Raw genomic sequence first — 20003 nt, 5'->3', positions numbered from 1 at the left:
CGACAGAGAAAAGGGTGCAAGAGTTCAAACAAACATTGGTCGCGCGGCAGTAAAAGTAACGCTGCGCGGCCGTAAAAGCGAAAGTCAGCGCGATCACTCTGAAAGCGAATGTGATCGCGATGACGCGCTAAAGCACGCTAGGGATGCGCGCGCAGCAGCGGGGGGAGGGGCGGAGGCAGGGAGCAAGGGAGAGGAAAGACAGATGGTGCTGAAGGCTGGAGCAGGAAAGGCAGATGGCCGCGCGTGCACGTGCACTCAAGCTTGTAGCCAGCCAGCAAATGCCTGGGTAGCACTTTCGAGATCCCCTTTACTAAAAGTCGAGCAACAGCGCATGCGCTGTTCTAGGCTCGACCTAAAAAAGGAACGGATGTCAGAGCACATGGGTGGTTTCTATACAGTCCTGTTAATAACACTTCCAGCGCAAAACAACATCACTGCAGAGCCACTGGTGCCACCTGCTGGTGCACAGGGGTACTGTTGAAGATTCTCCAGATACAGAATGACGCTGGGGGAGATACCTCTATAACTCCGAGAGCTGGTGGACGTTTTTCAGACCTCCTTTAACACCTCAGTAAGTTCTACCTCATTGCATAATGTGGATTTTTAGTACTTAGTGCACGTATGTATAATAACAATATCTTTAACCACTTGACTCCAGGCAGTTCTTCTAGTCTATAAGTAGCCAGTGTGCCATGCCTCGGTCAACTCAGGTTTGCTCGCTTTGCTTCACTGCCAACCTAATTTAGAAACTAGGATACTACAGCCTTTGCAGGATACATACGCCCAACGTGTTCTTTTGGGCCCTATTTCTCTACAGTAAGCATAGCCTTCATAGGTCCTTTTCTAAACTATCGTTTTAGTCCTGTCTCAGGCCTTCAGAAGTCCTTGTCCAGATGATATTCCTACAACCCTGGTATCACATCAACTGTACCCACATGAACCATGTATTGATTGATGTATAAATCATTAACATCACTGAGATACAAACCAATAACAATACTTCATGTGATTATATTTATTAATTCTATTTGTAAAGCAAACAATATATCAAGGGAAAGTAGGCTTGGGCCAATTGAGTCAAGCCCCGTTGATAGGATTAAAGATAAAGCAACCAAAGAATGTGAAGATTCTAAGATTAGGCTCATCACCTCATATAGTCGACAGGAGAGAAATTTAAGGGCCATTATGAACAACAATTGGCCCATTGTATTAACTGATGCAGTGTTGTGTTAGAAATAACCTGAAAACCCTGAAAACCCTACTCTTACATTTTGACGAGCACCGTCCATGATAAATACACTGGTAAAGAGAAGTCCTGAGTTAAGTTCTAAAACTACATGGCTCACACTAAAGAAGGGTTTTTTCAAAAGCAGCTCCTGTAGAGCATGTCAATTTGGTATTAATATCACCCACTATACTACACCTTTTAGTCCAGAACTTGTGGCTTTAGAGGGAAATTACAATTGTCGAACAGAATTTACAGTGAATGCCCTGGAGTGCACCTGTGGGCTGCACTAGGTGTATAGCACAACGCTACATGTGCACATGAGAATTCTGCAACACCTAAGGGCAATTGTTAATTCAGATCCTACGTATCCGGAGGCCAGACATTTTAAATCAGAACCTCATAATGACCTTAATTGCCTCACATATTTTGTGATTGGAGCAATAGCACCTCTAAGAAGAGGAGGCTATAAAGAAAAAATTATCCGCCAGCTTGAGACTCGATTCATTTTGGAGCTAGATTCCAAATCAACAACCGGTCTGAATAATAGCGAGATATGCACAATTTTTAATGAAAATACTTATTACGAATTTACTTGAGATAAGGTCAATATTCTGATATGTTGAGAAGTGTAGTTATGAATACTGTAGAAAATCATCATTTATTAGATTTCTATAAATGAAATCTTCTGTATATACGGTTTGTTTCCAATGTATTGGGTTGCAATCGTATGATTATGAATTTTCTAATTTAAGTTATGTATTTATTGGAAACACACAATATTTGTAACATAATAAGACTCAATTTGTAGAATTAGCTCCTTTAGGCCACTATAATATCTTTCCTTTATTAGTGGTTATTAATTATTAATAGGAAGTTGCACTCAGCACTTTATAATTTAATATTTATTCACTATTAGCACCTTAGTATAAACTAAGGCATTTAACATTATGGGACTGTCTGCAATCAATATAGATGTGTCATTCTGAGATATCAAGTACAGTAAAGATGGTCTAATTGTAAACAGTTAATTTCATTTTGGATTCATTCTAAAAGTAAAATTTTTTAGTTATTTTTATGATGTCAATGACCCATTTATTTAACTGTGTCCCGTTTATGTTGGGTCTTTTATGCCTATTAAACGAAGTGTCACATGGTTAAAGAAGGGTTTCCTTTACAAATGAACACGGCCGTAAAGCATGTGATTACGTGAGGTGACCGAAACGCATCATGACTTGCTGCAAGCAATAAATAATTTATACCACCAGCAGCCATGGAGTTTGTGCCAGTCTGTAGCCTCAAGTGGGGGAATGCAGTGGGAATAGTTTTAATTAATTATGTATTTATTAATTCTAATATTTAATTATTTTATTCACTTTGTGTGAACCACCTGAGCATCGAGCATCATTTTTACTTTTTATTTCCTTAACCGCAGTACTTGTTTTGCAGGAGCTGAAGGTTTCTTAGCTCCATGAAATAATAATTAGATCACCAGGGTTCATTGTATACTATTGCATTTTTATTCTAACCTTAATAGTATTCAAAGTTAATTTATTATTGCTCTGGAAACCACTGTAACAGAAACCATTGTTGATTTGTAATTTTGCACCATAGGTTCCGGGAACTCAATACGGTGATCATTTCTACTGTATACTGTTACATTTAGAGAGAGTAGAGCATCATGGGTGGGTCTGCATTAACGAGAATCATGACCGTTTGCACTGTTGACTACTAGCATGTGAATGACTGTTCATATGTGAACAGAATCCACCAGCTGAGCATGATCACGCCATCTCCACAACTCTTCTACGCACAGGAAAGAACCCCGAGCGACATCCGAGAAAGGTCGGGCGAGTAATGCACTAATCTAAGATTTCATTCAACAAAAGAAAGGGGGAAAAGGGGAAGGAAGACTGGAATACGAAATCCCAAAATGTATTTTTTATATGCAATGAAGAAACAACTAGTTGTAACGAGGGAATACTTGATGTATATATGATTCACCTGTTGACATTCTGGCTTATGGATAAAAATCAAAATAAAAACAGTTTTAAAAAAACATGAAAAACCGACCAAAGGATGCACTTCATTCCTTGCCTTGCGACACAATAGCTTTGTCAAACTCCTGCTCCATATTTGACACCATTCAAGTTGTGACTTAGATGCAAGACGGAGAAGTGCACCATTGTGAACATGAGTAATGCACCAACAAGTACCATTCGTGTATCACTGGACAAAGAGTCAGTAAAACGACTACAATACAAGTTACTTCTATCAGTATTAGAGAAGGAAAGTGGAGAATAACCTGCGAAAAAAGCTGTGTTCAGAGTACCTGACCAAGGTCAGGGCAACGGTGCAATAGTACAAAAATCCCCAGAAGGGTGTAAGAGTGTGTTTATTATTTTGTTTCCTTGTAAACACATATTTCTTCGTTCTAGATTAAACTCGCACAGCATGCCCCATATGATATTAACTACTTTGCTTATTTTTCTAGGGTGGCTTCACAAAGACACTAGATAGCAGACCATACAAAAACAATACTAATTAAAATCCAAAAACATTACTAATGCGCTGCGGGGTTCAGAAGTGCTTTGTAATAGGTCTCATTTTTAGGAAGAGAGCCATACTTGTAGTACTTGCACCCCCCAATTGTGGCATGCATTACATTTGCAGACAAAAAGCATCAAACTATTGTTCTAAACGTGTCACTTTATATAAACTGTGAATGAAATAAGTTTGCTTTACCAGTATTTCCCAATCGTCGACGGAGAGGGGTTCCACTGTGACCTGCTTACAGGATAATACTTGGAAGCAGGGCTTAATGAATACCTGGCAAAACACAATTGCAAACACTGCTTTAAACACAAATTCAAACGCTTCACATACAGCAGAAATTAAACCAAAACACACATCTGGATTATTATTTTAGATTTTACATGTGTGTGCAAGCAAGCACGAAAACCACCGTAAATCAGGGTTGATTCTTTGTAGAGGTGCTCGTGCCAGCACCCCCTGCCACAGTTCTCCTGTCCAGCTTGCCCGCAGTCCACTACCCTCTGCTGCCCTCTCTGCTCGTTTCTCGCTATATTTTGTCTCTTCGGTCCATTTTTCTGCCCTTTGTTTTGCCTTTTCGGTTTGTTTTTTCTGCTCCGTTTTGCCTTTTTCAACTCGTTTCCAAAGTTTCCTCAAGGTCTGACTTTTCAACGAAGCCCTCGCACCCCAGCGCTCAGAAGCCCCCAGGGGTGGCAGTGCTGCGCTCTACAAATGCTGACTGACTGAGAAGTGACTGGCTCGTAGAATAACTGGATCTTTTTCTCTTACGCGTTGGCCCTTACCTGAGCTTCGTCAGGATCGTTCTTTGGGATACACAGAGGCAGGGACAGTCCAGCACTGTAAAAGTCAGAACGCGGAGGAGTCCTAGCAGCCGGTGCTCTACAAACTAGGTCTGCAGTGAAAAGGCGGCTTCGGGAAGCCTCTAACTTTGAGGCTCAGGGTAGCGGAGCACTCAAAGCCTAGCTCAAACCAGGTTGTGTACACAGAGTCGAGTTACAGCACAAACTTTAAAGCTGCAATACAATTTACAATGCAATAGGTCTCGCAATGACATTGTTTTGAGCTATTGGCATTGAAAATGTTATTGGTTTTGTTTTTTTACTTCGTGAAGCATTAATCAAGTAATGGCGTTGTAAATGACAATGTCTTTTACCCCCGCATACAGACATACATAGAAACCGCACAACAAACGGGCACACATGCATGCACACGCTGGGAAACACACGCACCCCGTGAGACAGACACATTTATACATAGAGGCACACTGGTGCACCGAAGCACGTGATCACACATGCAGGCACACTGAGTCAGAGGCACACTGAAGCTTTGGGTCTGGCAGACTAGCCGACACACCAGACACTGTCACACTGAGTAGAGGCGCACACATGCTGAGAGGGGTGTTTTCATTATCAAACTCAAGGTGCTCAGTGTAAAAGTCAAGAGGAGTGGAAGACTGACGTGACGTTATGTAAACAAAAAATATTATGCAGTGAACCAAAGGATAAAATTATATACATTTTTAAACCCTATAGCGTTTGCTCACACACCATAACTACAATTCACACACTAGTAGATCGCCGAACAAATTAGAACCATTGAAGTCATTTGCACCGTGTAAGAACTAGAACAGCAGAGAAATACTGAAACGATGGTGCGCCAAGATCCGAGCAGCTCTATGGAAAGCGCTGTAAACGGTCAACATTATTAATGACATGGTCGCAATAAACTGATTGTGAGCGTCTGCTGGCTGTTTCTGTCATGTTTATACAAGTGGGACTACGAGGTGCATATCTAAACAGAAACTATCATGTAAATACAATATAGACATGAAATTGCTGTACAATCTAGACAGATCTGAATGTTGTAAGGTGCCAGCAAACCATTATCCAACGAATGCCCCATTTTTAAGTTTTTAGGTGCTGTAACCGCTCAGTTTTCTAGGCGCGGCCTTGAGATTTGATGGTAGCCCTAGTCTGATTGGGGAGCCAGTGAAGCTTCCGGGCTGCTGGCTGGTGCTTTTGTAGGCGAAAGATGCCACTTGCAGCAGTGTTTGGGGTTCTGTATAATCCTTTAAGGTGGGACAATCACTGTTAAGCTTAGCTTGTTGGTCGGCCAGGCATCGGTTTACTCGTGTGCCAAGAACCGCGGATTGCTGTTTTTCTGGGATAAAGGGGTAAAGCATTTTAAGAACATCTGGTCTAATTTTTAGGTCTCGCCTAGCATTGCAGCGCATGCGCTGCTCGCTCGGCGAGACATATAGTGAGAGAGGAGATTTCAGAAGGGGACTTGAAGCCCCTCCCATCATTTTCATTGGGTCGCGTCAGCGTTTATGCTAAACACTGGCTTCCCAATGAAAATTATGCTTTTTGGCCACTGCCCTTTCTCCCTTTCTTCCGGCCCATCCGGACAGGATTGTCTGCTTTGCGGCTGTTGCAAAGCATTTTCGTATCTTAAGGGGGGGCCATCTGTTTCTAATTTAGCAGTATCAGGAGCTGCATACCTTCCTTATCGTGATCTTGTGTTCCTAACTAAACAAACACACTCACGCGCTGGCTTTCGCGGTCACTTTTAAACAAGGTGCAGTTAGTTATGTGAGGAGCACTCTTGATAGACGAGAGATGCGCGCCGTTTTTAATCGGACAGTCTTCGAGCATTACTGGGCAGAAACTTACTAAATGGAGCATCAGTAGCTAATTGCTATTAACTTTTCTTGTTCAATTTCCACAAACCTATTTTCATCGCATGGGTTTTGTCCAACCCCATCCCAATGATTGCATGCCACCTTAAGTTTAGGCTCTCTCGAAGCAGCTGTTACGGCCGCTTTTGCAAGGATAATTCGATTTTAATGCATGTTTTAACAACCTTATTTCGTTCCACCTCTTCAATTAATTTTTACGAACTTTGCAATCCTGCACACGTTGTGAGAAAGTCTCCCCTGCCCGTGAATAGGAGATCAGGGCAACATGGATCGGATACGTGCATTATTTACACCGTACGCTGGACGAAAGGACCCAAGCCTTAAAGATATTGTCAAGGCTAGAAGCAAGCTTTGTACACAGTTTGAAGTTTATTTGGGGGCTTTTCTCTCTATTTGGTATAAGAAGATGTCAATCGCCCCTTCCATCACGCTTTGATTCTTCCAGAAGATTGGAAAAGTATTTCTTTTTAACCCCCACCTTGCCCCCATGTCTACTGTAAATAATGTAACTATAGAAATGGTGTACACTGCTCTGACGTGGCACTTAAATATATGAATACATAGAATTAAGAGATTGGTACTCTCTTGTGAATCACATGTAATACTAACATACAACTATTTACACTCTAATATATAACAATAAAGGTTTACAGGACGTCCTGCAATTGACTGCCGGCCTTCTGGGCGCACACATTTCCAGTACCCCATATCTTTTAAGCACATGCAATATTTGGACTGGAGTTTAATTCAGAAATACTGTTTGGGATGCAGGCTGGAAACGACCAGTGCAGTTTCATCAGTGTACTCACTGAACCGTCCAGCATAGTGCCCTGAAGCGGTGCAGCGCCGGTTAACATTTAAGAGGAAATGCAAAAGCAACAAACCTGATGGTCACGTCTCCTCACATCGCATTAACAGCCCCGTGGCTAGCGCTATTTTAGGGACCCGATTTGGTCATTCTAGAGTGCAGTAACAGACTGCAGGGTCGTGGCACTTCGGAGATTGGCCCACTTCATACCTCGATGCCCCCTTGGAGGGTTACCGAGGACTCGAGCTCAAACATATGTCTGGGAAAACATAATGTGGGGTTGATGTGCGCCCCAAGTAGAGCTGATGGGGTGAGCTGATCAGACATGTCTCAAAATGCTCATTCCTCACATCTACAGATAGAGGCCGGCCAAGCCTTTGTTTCTCGAGATTCCCGTCTCCTCTTCACATCCCGTCAAACCCAAACATCCTCTCCCCTTTCCAATCTCTCTCCTTACGTTCCAACCCTGATCCTCCTCTCTCTCCACTGCCTCTTCTTTCCAACCATCCTTCTCATCCTCTTCTCTACCTCTCCACACCCACTCCTTTTTCCCTCACTTCTCATCTACCCTCCCCTCATCTCCAAATCCCTCTTCCCTTCCCTTCCCTTCCCATCTTTTCTATTCTCTTCTCTTCGCACATCCACCTCTCTTATGGCCCACAACCTCTTCTCCCCTCCTCATGTCATTTCCACACCCTGCTCTCCCCTCTAACTGTCTTCTCAACTTTTCTTTTCTTGCCCCCTCCACATCATCTTCTTTCCACCCTCTTTCTTCTCCTCTTTCCATCCCCTCCATTCATATTACCCAACCCTCCGCTTCCCACCCCACCTTCCCTTCTCTCCATTCCTCTCTGTCCCTCTCCCCTCACTTTTCACAAACTCATCGCACCTCCCAAGAAAAGAGATGCACTGGGGTCATGGCAGATAAAGCACTGTGAGTACACTAGTGTAAATGCAATAGGATTCGCATTTAAACTTTTTTTTAGCAATTGCCATATTGAATTACAATGCATTTTATTCATGTTTTACAAAAGAAAAAACAAAACAAAAAAACAAAGTCATTTACAATGTCAATATCTCATAATGTCAGTGCGAGACCTATTGCATTGTAAATGCTTCTTTTTCTTTACCTACTCTCCCAAAACCCACCCACGATCCCTCCCTCACACGCATACATGTTGGGTGCGGAGATGGAGACCAGTGTACATTGTTGTTGGTGGTACAGCGCTTTTGAGGAGAATATTCCATGCGTGGCGCTTTGCTTTAGGCGGGCATCATTTCTTCTGCAGCAGCATCAAGAGCTGCTGTACATCAAGGGCTACTCCTCGGCGCATGGGGCTTCTGATGGACATAGATGAGGTTTATGTTTGCCTACCCGGAGATCTGACAGAGAGGGATGCCATAGAAGCAGCAGCCCACGAGCACACAAGAAGGCAGCAATGCATACATGACTAGCTCATGGTGATGAATCACTTCATCTCACCCATCGCACAGCGGCCCAATGTAGGCAGCACACTCATACATATGGCGATTAGAAAGTGCCCTTTCACTGGATTCCAAAGTTCCAATCAAAAACCTAGGTGTTAATAAGATAGCTCAGTGGGTTGAACTACCTTCAGGGCACCAGCTTCCTCCCTAGCACGTCCCACTCAGCCTCTTGTCCTTCTGATGTCAACATGGCAGCCACATTTCCGAGGTTAATGCGTGACTAGTGAGACCAGGCCCGTTTTTTTCTTAGTATTCTGGGATTTGCAGCCTTTTTTTATTAATCCAGTATAAAGCCATAAAAACATGTTCCGGAATTCTAAGACAAAAAACTGGGCTAAGTAGTCACCCAGGGACCAGGGAAACTTGGCAGCTATGTAATGATATGCGTGCAGCCTGAGTGAGAAATATTCTTTAGGGCAAACATTACATCCAAAAAAGCGGTGCATTGTGGTAGTGGTAGTCTTACTCGTAAGTTGGTGCTAGCTTCACTTCACATAAAGCAGGTGCCCTTACAACACATTGCTGTTCTGTCAATAGGAGTTAATTTCTGGAACAATACGGTTGCATTGAAGGGCACAGACCCCTCGCCCCCCCATCCCCCAAACCCCACTGGCGGCTCTTTGTCTCTCCAACAGTGAATTGAATTTCCTGTAAAACAGAGAAATACTCTATTAGCGGCATCAAAGGCAGCCTGGCAGCCATGTCTCTTTGGGTGGCCAGTGTTTTGTTTTTGTGAGTGAAAGGCTGCGAGTGAAAGGCACGGCGGGGAAAGGGGCAGGGCACTTTTTAGAAAACCATTGGTACTGACCATTCAGACAAAGGGAGTTCTGCCCGGAGATCTGATCGCCATGCTGCACAGGGTGTACCAGGGAGGGGTCACATAACCATTAACCCCGTCTCCTCTCTGTGCCAGAGCACGCTGACGAGGTGCTGACAGGCAGGGGCATGTTCTACGTCAGAGAGGGGGTGAAGAGGACAGCAGGGGGCGCTTAGGGACTTAGTGGCCAGGAGAGGATTCATTCCAGGCCCTTTTGTGCAATTACTGAAGTGGAGCCCTATGAGAGCCTAAGTGCCATGGATGCTCATAGCTAGCGTTGTGTGTGTGTTTTTTTTAAATTGTTTAGAGATATTTTGTTTTTGTTTATAGAATTGTATAGTGAAAGTCTCAGCCACAACAGGCAGTGGGAGATTGAAAACTTTCTACATGACAAAGATTCAGGTGCAAAAAAAGGCAGATGGTGAGAATTCTTACCACCGATAGAGGTGCAGGATACCTAAGAAACCAAATAAAACCTTGATGTTCGCGGCATGGGCTAGAAGCTGGTTTTGCAAATCCCAGAGACTTGAGGGCTGACGACGTATATAAACATCATAACACTGGGGATCAGATAAAGTGCAAATCAACGGAGGCTTCCAAAAACAAGTTACATGTACTCCGAGGCGGGGGGGCTAAAGCGAGGAGAGGCTCCCTGAGCGGACGTGTGCTCGGAGGAGGGGAGGGGGGGAGGGGGGAGGGGCTGGTGGACGCTGAAGCGAGGATACCTCAGTATGCAGGATAGTGCCTGCAGACTTTATCTTTAGGGGGGCCATCTGTTTCTAATTAGCATGGCCGCTCCAAGGCCTTGCTAATTAGAAACAGATGCCCTCCCTGAAGATAAAAAAGTGCTTAACGACAGCCGTGAAGCAGACGACCCAGTCCGGATGGGCCGTCCAAAACGGAGAAAGGGCAGTGACCAAAAAGCATTTCCAATAGGAAGCCAGCGTTTAGCATAAATGCTGACGCGACCCAATGAAAATAATGGGCGGGGCTTCAAGCCCCCTTCTGAAATCTCCTCTCTCACTATATGTCTAGCCGAGCAAGCAGCGCATGCGCTGCAACACTAGGCGAGACCTAAAAAAACGCCTGAAACTCGCTAGTCATTGCTAGGTGCACAATTCATAATTCACACTACAACCATACAAACCATAACATGGCACAACAAATGCAATGCTCAAGAAATCATCCTTACCGAAATGGAAACAATAACAAATGCAAATTATCCTACAAATGAGATTACATATCTCATTATTTTTGCCCCTTAGACTACAAATTTAGCATCATTATTATGTTAAATTACAAGTTGTTTAAATACACTTTGCTTTTTATATTATTTAGTGGTATAAATATTGTGAGGTTACAAGCATTACTTCTGGTGTACAGCTGGGACAAGTCAATCTGCAGGCAGCCAATGTCCGTTGGACATACATTTGACTATGCAAACAGGGGTTGGGCAGAGGGGGTGGTCTCTGGCTAGGGCCTGCGTTCAGGTGCCATGTCCGATTCCCTGTGCCAGCTCCCCACTGCAACAGGTCTCCTGTCCAGATTGCCCGCAGTCCTCTGGTCTCTGTTGCCTTTCTACCTGCTCTTCCTTCGTTTTGCCTCCACTGCTCGTTTTTCTCCGTTTTGCCTGTCCTGTGTTTTGCCTTTCCTGCTAGTTATTTTTTAGGTCTCGCTGAGCCAGCGCATTCGCTGCACTGCGACACATTTAGTAGGTGGGTTTTCAAAGTGCCACCCCACGCTTTGGCTGGCCTAGCGTTTGCGTTCACGCGAGCGTTCGCGCAGCCGCCATCTGTCTTTCACGGGTCATTAAGTGTGTGGACGCTGCAGCTGCTTTAACTTTTGCAGAAGCGCGCCCACTCGCTCCGCCCTGTCCGTGTCCATGTTGAAGACCACTTGTCCTTTACATGATGTGTGCATTGATTGACCCAGTAACATACGATGTAAAGCCACGGCACAACAAGCTTTGTTTACACCGCATGGCCTTCTACAGAGAACAACAGAATTTGCTGCATATCTGTCGTGTCTGTCCAAGGGCGCATCCAGCTGACATCTAGCCCGGCCGTGCCGGAAGTCAGTCCGCACAGACTTTGAGTCGCACACCGAGGTCGCTATTGAAGGGGGCGTGCAGGATGTCTGCACCCCGTGGTTGTACAGGGTCTGGTCTGCGCACAGTCAGCTAAGAGTGAATCCGGCTGCAGGGACGGACGATGCAGACTCGAAGCACGCCGCTGCCGCAAAGCCACCAGGGTGGGGGAGGGGCTCTTTTTGTGAACAAGAAGTCACAATCTTTTGGTTAGAAAAGCAAAGTTAGTTACACGCCATGGTTTACTGCACACGCGATGACTGAACTTACTCAAACATCCCCAAGCAAGGCCTGCATTTTGAATAATAAACAATCTGGAAATGGGCTCCTTCTGCATAAATTTATGGCCAGCCAAAACGATGACCAGGAAGGATAAGAGCATATTGATTCCTGATGATCAAACAAGAGCGCCACAGAACATTCCGTGCATATGAGCATGATTTCATGTAAAGCAGGTCGGCGCTGTTGGATGTTAATATCAGTAATAGCTCACAGGACGGGGACGCATGCTGCAGGCACATCTCCGGAAACGCAAGACTATTTTTTTGCAATGCTGAACGTGTCAAAATTCCGCTTCCCCATCGCCCCCAACTTTCGTAGTGTTTCTGCTTGATGCCTACTCTGAGACCGCCGCTTGCACCTCAACATGTCTCCTTTCTCTCTTTCTACCCTTCTATTTTGCTCAGAGTCAAAATCTGATGATCAAAAATAAGTCACGGACCTAAAAAATGTAAACTGGTGCCCACCACCTGAAATCACTGGCAAGCATTACATTCTGCTCATTCTGCTTGCAGGAGGTCTTCTGGTAGTTAAATTCTGTACAGTAGCTATATATATAATATTGCATTCACCAGCGCTTTCATTTTTACTGTTGGAGTGTGTTGAATGTCACAAGGAGAAAAACATTTAGTCTTCCTCCCATCTTCACCATAGCTAACATAGATTTCGCAGTTATAATAAAAATATCACAAACAACCACTACAAAGCACTTCACATTTTAAAGAAGTAAGCCAGCGTACTATTTGTTAGAACTTGTATTGTATGGTGCACTAAAAAATAAAAAATAAAAAGTACGCAAAGCAACACTAAATTCAGTTTATCCAATTATGAAAAGCAGCTCAATCACATTGTTCTCCTGTAAGCATAACATGTTTTAAGAATATATCTCTTGAAAAGGCTCACTTACCTCCAGGAAGAAAGTGAGTGTGTAAGAATCAGATGTTAGAGTGTTTAGTTCACATTCAGTGTGCACAAGGATTCCTTCCAGCTTTATTTAAAGGAAACATCAAGGCTAGAGAATAAAACCACTCCCCTTTACCAAATCATACATAACAAACCATTACAATAACATTACAGAATGTTCCTTTGTTTGATGATATCTTCTTGGGATTTAATGCCTATTGTGGCATCATGCACCAGAAGGTGCCTTTAAGCAAGACTGTAGCTTGCTCATGTATCTTAGCGATCAAGGCCCACTCACTTCCAGGAATTCAGTTCGAATCGGAGGATGGTTTAGTGTTTAACATCAAGAGCATAGCAACAAGAAGCGCTTTAGAGAACAACAATATAACAGTATATATTACAACAGTATAGCAGTACATGGGTTAACATCAGTTTGGATGGTTAACATATAGAGGAGGTAGAGGGTATGAGAAGTGGTAATTTAACATATATTTTAACCACATCCTATCTTCAATGCCTCACTCCACCCCTTCTACCCCCCTCTCAGCCCCATGAGCATATCTAGTGATTTTCTGTGTCTTAGTATAGAATACATACATTTGGATGCCACCGACATTGCAACATTTTAAATAAACTTGCCTCTGAAGACAACATTACCAACCAGTAATTGATTTGCTCATATTTGTGACACAGATGCTTTTTCAAACCAATGACCAACTCTACTTGGCAGACTGGGCTCCAGCTCTGCTCAGCCTTCGTCCAAAATCAAACTAACTGTTCTTGACTTAAAAACAGACATTTTGGGATAAGTCTGGAAAGATATTACATCGACTGTCAGGGAACGTTCCACTCTCAAGCACTGCCAGGCGTTCGGGGCCCAGCGAGGGAACCACTTACGGATCCTCTGGCCCTCGTGGAAAGCTTCGCCACATATTATGCGGATCTATATGCATCCAGGGAATGCTTACACGCTGCCACGGTTGATAATTTCATAGCTGATCTCCCACCTAAAGCTGTTTCAGACGTGATTAGGGATCGGCTGGAACTCCCGCCCACGGATGAGGAACTGGGAGTGGCGTTGGGGGAACTGAATCCTGGGAAAGCGCCGGGGCCCAATGGGTTCACTAGCGAATTAGACATTATTTTGTGCAACTGGCCCCCCATTAACGATCGGTAGTGGAGGAGGCGCGTGAGCAGGCTCGCTCCCCCCGGACTGGAGACATGCAGAGGTAGTGGTGTTTCATAAACCGGGCAGGTCCCCCGAGCAACATGCTTCCTATCGCCCAATCTCTCTTTTGAATGTGGAGACAAAAATTTTGGCTAAGGCCCTGGCCAATCGGCTTCTGCCCCATATTGCCAGGTTGGTCCACCCGGATCAGGCTGGGTTCATGCCCCAGAAGGCGACAAGACATAACATTAGGCGGGATCATGTAACAGTAGCGGCTATCCAGCGGTTGGGGGAACCAGTGGCTCTTCTCTTAGCAGATATGGACAGGGCATTTGATTCCCTGAGCTGGGTGTATTTGTTCGCATTGTTGCGGTCCAAAATTAAGTCGTCGCGTTTCCTCTCTTATCTTACGCTCCTGTATACAGATTTAACGGCGTCTGTGCGGGTGGCAGGTGTGACTTCATCCACCTTCTCTATACAGCAGGGCACGCGGCAGGGATGCCCTCTGTCCCCTTATCTATTTGCTCTAGCTATGGAGCCGTTGGCCGCATGGGTTCGCATTGATGCACAGGTGCGGGGATTTGAGTGGGCTGAGGGGTTATCGGATGGAATTGCATTATATGCCGATGATGTCCTTTTCTTTCTCACGGCCATGGATAGAACAGGGCCGCGGCTGCTGCGTATCATGCGGAGGGTGTTGGGGTTATTCGTTATGTTGTTATTCATACTTCTTTTGCATTCATGTGAAAACTGTCAAAGCTAAGATTTTTGGATGGTCTGATTGTGCAGTTGTCTCTGGAATGCAGAGCCCTGCAATATATGTGAACCTTGACAAATAAAAATGTGTTTAAAAAAACCCCCAGAAATTGTAATATTTAAGCACAACAACATACACTCCTACTGAACACAGGCGAAGGTGACATCATGGCGCTTTAGTAAATGAAGTGTATTGGAGTCATGGACATCATTTAGGTTTTGCCAGGAGTTGCAGCTGTGACCGTTGGCTTGCCCTTTGCGACCCCTTGCACTGGCTTTGCGTCCCTTGGCCTCAGAGGTGGCAGCAAGATCAGTGCCAAGAACACAGGAGTGGCTCCACATTCTTTATATTCAGACCATTTTTCTTTATAATAATAGTGCATAATATTCTATTATTCTTAATTAGTGCAATAAAATATGGAGCACACTTAGCAGGAACTGAACCTTTGGTGGCAGTTGTGGTAAGTAAAATATTTTTTTTAATGTGTGTGTCTGTGCATGTTGGTGAGTGTGTGTTTATGTGAGAGAGAGCATGTGCATATGTAAGCATGTGTCTGCATGTGTAAACATGTGTGGTTGAGTGATAGTCAGTGACAGAGAGTGAGATTGTATGGTCCAGATTTATTATTCTTTGACGCAAGGCAACACTATACCAGAGATGTTGTGCTGATTTGCATCAAATGGAGAAAGAACAAGCATTGGCATAGCCAATAGGTCTCGCTTTTGGGACCTTATAAGTATTCAGTTATGCAGCACAATATCCTTGGTGCAACAACATTAAATGTTGCATGGTTAAACACATAAGGTCCCAACGGCGAGACCTATTGGCTATGCCAATGCTGGTCTGCTATGTTTTACCTTTTCTGCCTGTTTTCTGCCCTTTACTTTACCTTTTTCTGCTCTCTTTCCACAGTTTCCATCCACCCAGTGCCCCGCCCTCCCCTCAGGACCCGCTTAATAAAGGCTGCAGTCTGACCCCATTGAGCTCTCATTGACTGCTGCCAGTCTACCTGCTGTAAGTAGTATCTACTTCTTATGGTTACCCCCACTTTCTGCTGATATCACACGGTTATTGGCCTTGTCTGACTAGGATCCTGCTATCCAGGACCCCGGTCTACCTGCTTTCTCCTGTAAATTGATATGCATGTACTTTAGGTACACTCCAGATTGGATTCTGGGGTATCCTTATCAGTCCCTAGTATATGGTACACCATGTACCCAGGGCATAGGTACCCCAGAGGCCTCCCATGGGCTGAAGCATGTATTGTGCCACCCCTGAGAGGCCATCCAAATTGGCACAACCAGCCTGCTACAGCAGACTGTGTAAGCTGGTGCTTGCACCACTTACTTAAGATATATGTTCACTATATCTATCTAAATCACTACACTTAAACACCTATCAGTCACCCCTATGGCAGGTCTTAACAATCCTGAAGGCAGGGTGCTGGCTGGGTTTTACATGAGAGGGTGCCACTGCATGAGCAGAGCCCCTCTGCAGCCTTTGGAGACCATTCTCCGGGGTTGTCTGATGCAGCCAGACATATATGTCAAAGTGCATTATAACCTCGCGGTATATGCTAACTTTAAAACTGCTGCTTAGAAACAAGTCGTGTTTGGTGTCAAACACCTTGGAATCATACCTCCCCACAATTAACTGGCAGGGGAGGTATGATTCCACCCTTCTGAAGGGGCTTATGTGGGTCACCGGTATACCCGGTACCAGCTTTCTCGACCTGGGCAGCACAAAAGGGATGCTGCCAGCCACAGACACAATTCTGCTCTCCTGCTGCTGAGCCAAGCTAGAGCAGAGGAAGGCATGACAATAGGCATACTGTCACATGAGAGTTTAGTGTATTGGGGCTGGGTGGGTGCACTCAGAATGCCAGAAAGTCTGCACTGGGGCCACATTTGGTGTCCCCGTGCATAGCCCAGCTCAAACCAGTTCCAGGAGCCATTTGCTCATGGCACTGGCGCAAAACTGGACAAAGGACATGAGTGTGGCCACCCCTCTGTCCTGCCCCTCCTCTAGGAGGGTCCACAGAATCTTTCCAACCCCTTTCCATGGGTATAAAGTGGGTTAACTGACCACAGGACAAGATTCTGCTAGGAAGAAACCAAGTACTTTGACTGCCTCCACGACGCTGGACGACTGAAGAATCTCCCTTGGAGTAAGGGAGTTACTCCCCTGCAATAGCAGTATCCCACGTGTGGACCGTGCAACGCGAACCCCTGTGCACCGCGTACTTTTGCACGTGCATGTGCTTAGTGACGATTCCGGAGCCTGTGCTTTGGACTCCGTGTAGTCCCGACCTGAGTAGTATTTGCATCGAAGATTTCCAGCCTCCACTCCACAAGTGTCCTGTGGGCTGGTGCTTTGCAGACTTCATTGAGGTCTCCTCGTGATCCCTGGTCCGTTGGCCTGTGGGTCCTGGCGAGGGTAACCTTGCTAATTCTTGGGCTTACCTGGTTGCTCCAGATGTGCCCTGACTCTCCATTGCTTGGAGAGTCCCCTGGACCTTGCTGGTCCACAACGTAACCGGATTCCTCTGACCACATGGGTTGCAGTTGCCAAGTCTGGTTGATGCTCCAGCCGGACATCGACCCCTCAGCTCTCGACATCCCTCGTGGGAAAGCTCACCCCCGACTCTGGTCGTCCTGGACGTTTCCTGGTCCCCGTGGCTGCAGAGTCAAGCAACCCTTCTTCATCCCTGAAGCACTTGACATCGGTGGGCATTTGACTACCGAGCCCCTGGTCACCTGAAGTGACCCAGACTCTGTCCCCTCTGCTTTCAGGTTCTTCTCACCTTGAATCCAGGCTTGGATTCCACCGGACATTCTTCACCCTCCTGGCAGCAGGACTTCTTTGCAGCTCTCCTTTGAAAACGACAAAGGTTTCCGACACCACTTGACCCCTATGCACCCGGCTCCTATGGGATAGGTAACACGGGTACTTCGGTACTCACTGGTGGGTTGGCCTTAGAACCTCCTAAGTTCCAAAGGGTTTGCTCGAAGTCCTCTTAGAAGTGTCCTTAACTTGTAATTTTCTAACTCAGACTTTCCCATAGAGTTGTACGGAGCACGCATCTGTGTTTCCTCACCGCACCCATCCTCCGTGGGCTCCCTGTGTTCCTCCTCTGGGTGGTTCCTTTGGGTCCAAGCGATTCTATGTGCTCTAGGCACTGTGTCTATTGATGTCGTTGTTGCTATACCATTGTTTTAGTATATGGTTCGGTCTCCCCCTGGAGCCCGCTGTGTAATTCGCTATTTACGAATGTTCTATTGATCTAGTATTGTGTGCTTTGTGACTTAGTCTCATGCAGAGACTAGTAGAGAGTGTTATATTAATAAATACATATTTTTATATTAACACTGTGTGGTTCTCCTTTCATTTAATCATTTAGGAGGTGATATTCTGGTCAAACAAGCTGCTTTACATTCCTTCAAGATTAAGTCTGAAGGCTGCTCTCCATAGATACCACTAGGATAGCTGCACATTGGCATTCATATTCTAGAAATGTACGTGAAGTTCTGCATCAGTATTATGGCCCCACAGTATTTCTGTCCACAATAAAAGAATCAATTTAGATTTAGATACCTATCATCTCCCCGGGGATCGTCTGTTACGTTTTATATCATAATACTTTAGTCCTACTAATAAACCCTGATGGAATTCCGTAAAGTGACTAGCCATAGGATGACTAGTCCCTATTCATGATCTCTCTGATATTTTGTAAAATTCCCACTTTAGTTTCTCAGTTTTACTTCCCACAGTCACATTCTAAAACATATATCACAAATTCTGTATTGCAAGTTATTCGGTCAGGAATGGCAATTGTGATTCCTTCAAAAGTCTTCAATTTCTTTTGATTTTGAACTGTTGGAATGTGGTTTATTAGTAATAATAAGAAGGAACCTACCACTAGTAATAAAACTACAAACACAATAAAAGATTCAGTCAAGGTCTCAATAAATAATTCCCATGCTCAACCCTCTGTAGCTGGCAACGAGCAGTCAGGCTTAACTTAGGAGACAGGTTTGTGAAGCATTTAAAAACACCAATACATTAAATAAGAAAGACCATACACAATAAAACTCCAACACAATTTATAAAAATAGGTTATATTTTTATGAACAAATAGGCACCAAAACAACAAACATCCAATGTAGGAAACCGGAGCTATGATTTTGTGAAAAATAAACACTTTCTAGTGCTTAAAAAACAATAGTGCCAAAGTGGGACATCTGGTCCTGCTTAACCAGGACAAAGTAAAAGTTTGAGGCCGACCGTGATGAATCCCTAGTCGGATACACTAAGCGGGCGGCCTCTGTCAAAATGTTACCATCGCACTTAGAAACTTTTCAAAACAATTTTCTCCCGACGCCGAGTGGGCCTCTCCTGCAGGCTGGATTCACAGCAGCTTCATTGACTGGGTCCAGCAGGAGCCCCCCATAGTCTACTCCAGGAAGTCTTGAGCTCCTGAGGTTTCAGCAAGACCAACATGAAATCCAGGCGGGGTCATGGTTCAACGTAGTTGGCTTGACTCTTGACGTCGAGTCAGTCACTTACGGAGCTTCTTCTTGAGGGTTCAAAATGTCCAAAACACCAATCAATGGGTCTAAAAACTCAGAGATGGTCCTTGGGATGTTGGGACTACAATTCCGACAAAGCACCTGACCAAATCTTTAAAGGTTCACTGGATGCAATCCAGGGTGGGTATTTCTTGGTGCAGATGATGTAGGTGGGCTCTGATATCCTGTCACTTGAATGGAGTTTGCTCCTTAATCCCTGTGAAGCCAGGCCAAGTCCTCATGGCTATAGTAACAGATTGTGCATTCCTTCAGAGTGTGGGCTTTTGGCAGCAGAACAGGGTTCCAGCAGGGCAGTCTTTTTGCTACATGTTGTTTCAGGCAATAGATCTTAGTTGCTTGGCAACTCTTTCATATTTATTCAGTGTACCTGGGCATCTAGCAGGGGGGCACCCCTGACCAATGGGTTACAGTGTGCCACCCTCAGGAATGACAACTTCCTCCAAAGTTTGGCATATTCTTGTCCCAGAAAGCACTATTCTTACAAACTCCATAAGGAAGAAACTCTCTTCAGGAGGGTTAGATCTGGCTAAGGAAACCCACTGGCATAGCTAAGGTTTTATAATATTACCCTTCCAGCCCCTTTACTAATCTAATTACAGGCGCGTCTTTATGGATGGGTGTGCAGGATGTGG

The 20003-nt window shown here is 44.8% G+C and overlaps 1 protein-coding gene across 2 annotated transcripts in view; it reads right to left on the bottom strand.

Annotated features, from left to right (window-relative positions):
• Positions 1-20003, bottom strand: part of PEX1 (peroxisomal biogenesis factor 1) — an 831513-nt gene that overhangs the window by 691082 nt on the left and 120428 nt on the right. For both annotated transcript variants that reach the window (XM_085631051.1, XM_085631052.1), the window contains exon 3: positions 3971-4054. In XM_085631051.1, coding sequence (XP_085487177.1) covers positions 3971-4054 — 84 coding nt within the window. The remainder of the gene's footprint in view (positions 1-3970; positions 4055-20003) is intronic.

Source organism: Triturus cristatus, chromosome 10, assembly GCF_964204655.1.
Source record: "Triturus cristatus chromosome 10, aTriCri1.1, whole genome shotgun sequence".
Classification (NCBI taxonomy): domain Eukaryota; kingdom Metazoa; phylum Chordata; class Amphibia; order Caudata; family Salamandridae; genus Triturus; species Triturus cristatus.
Note: the sequence above shows the minus strand (reverse complement) of the source record. Positions and strands in the feature narration are given on the sequence as shown.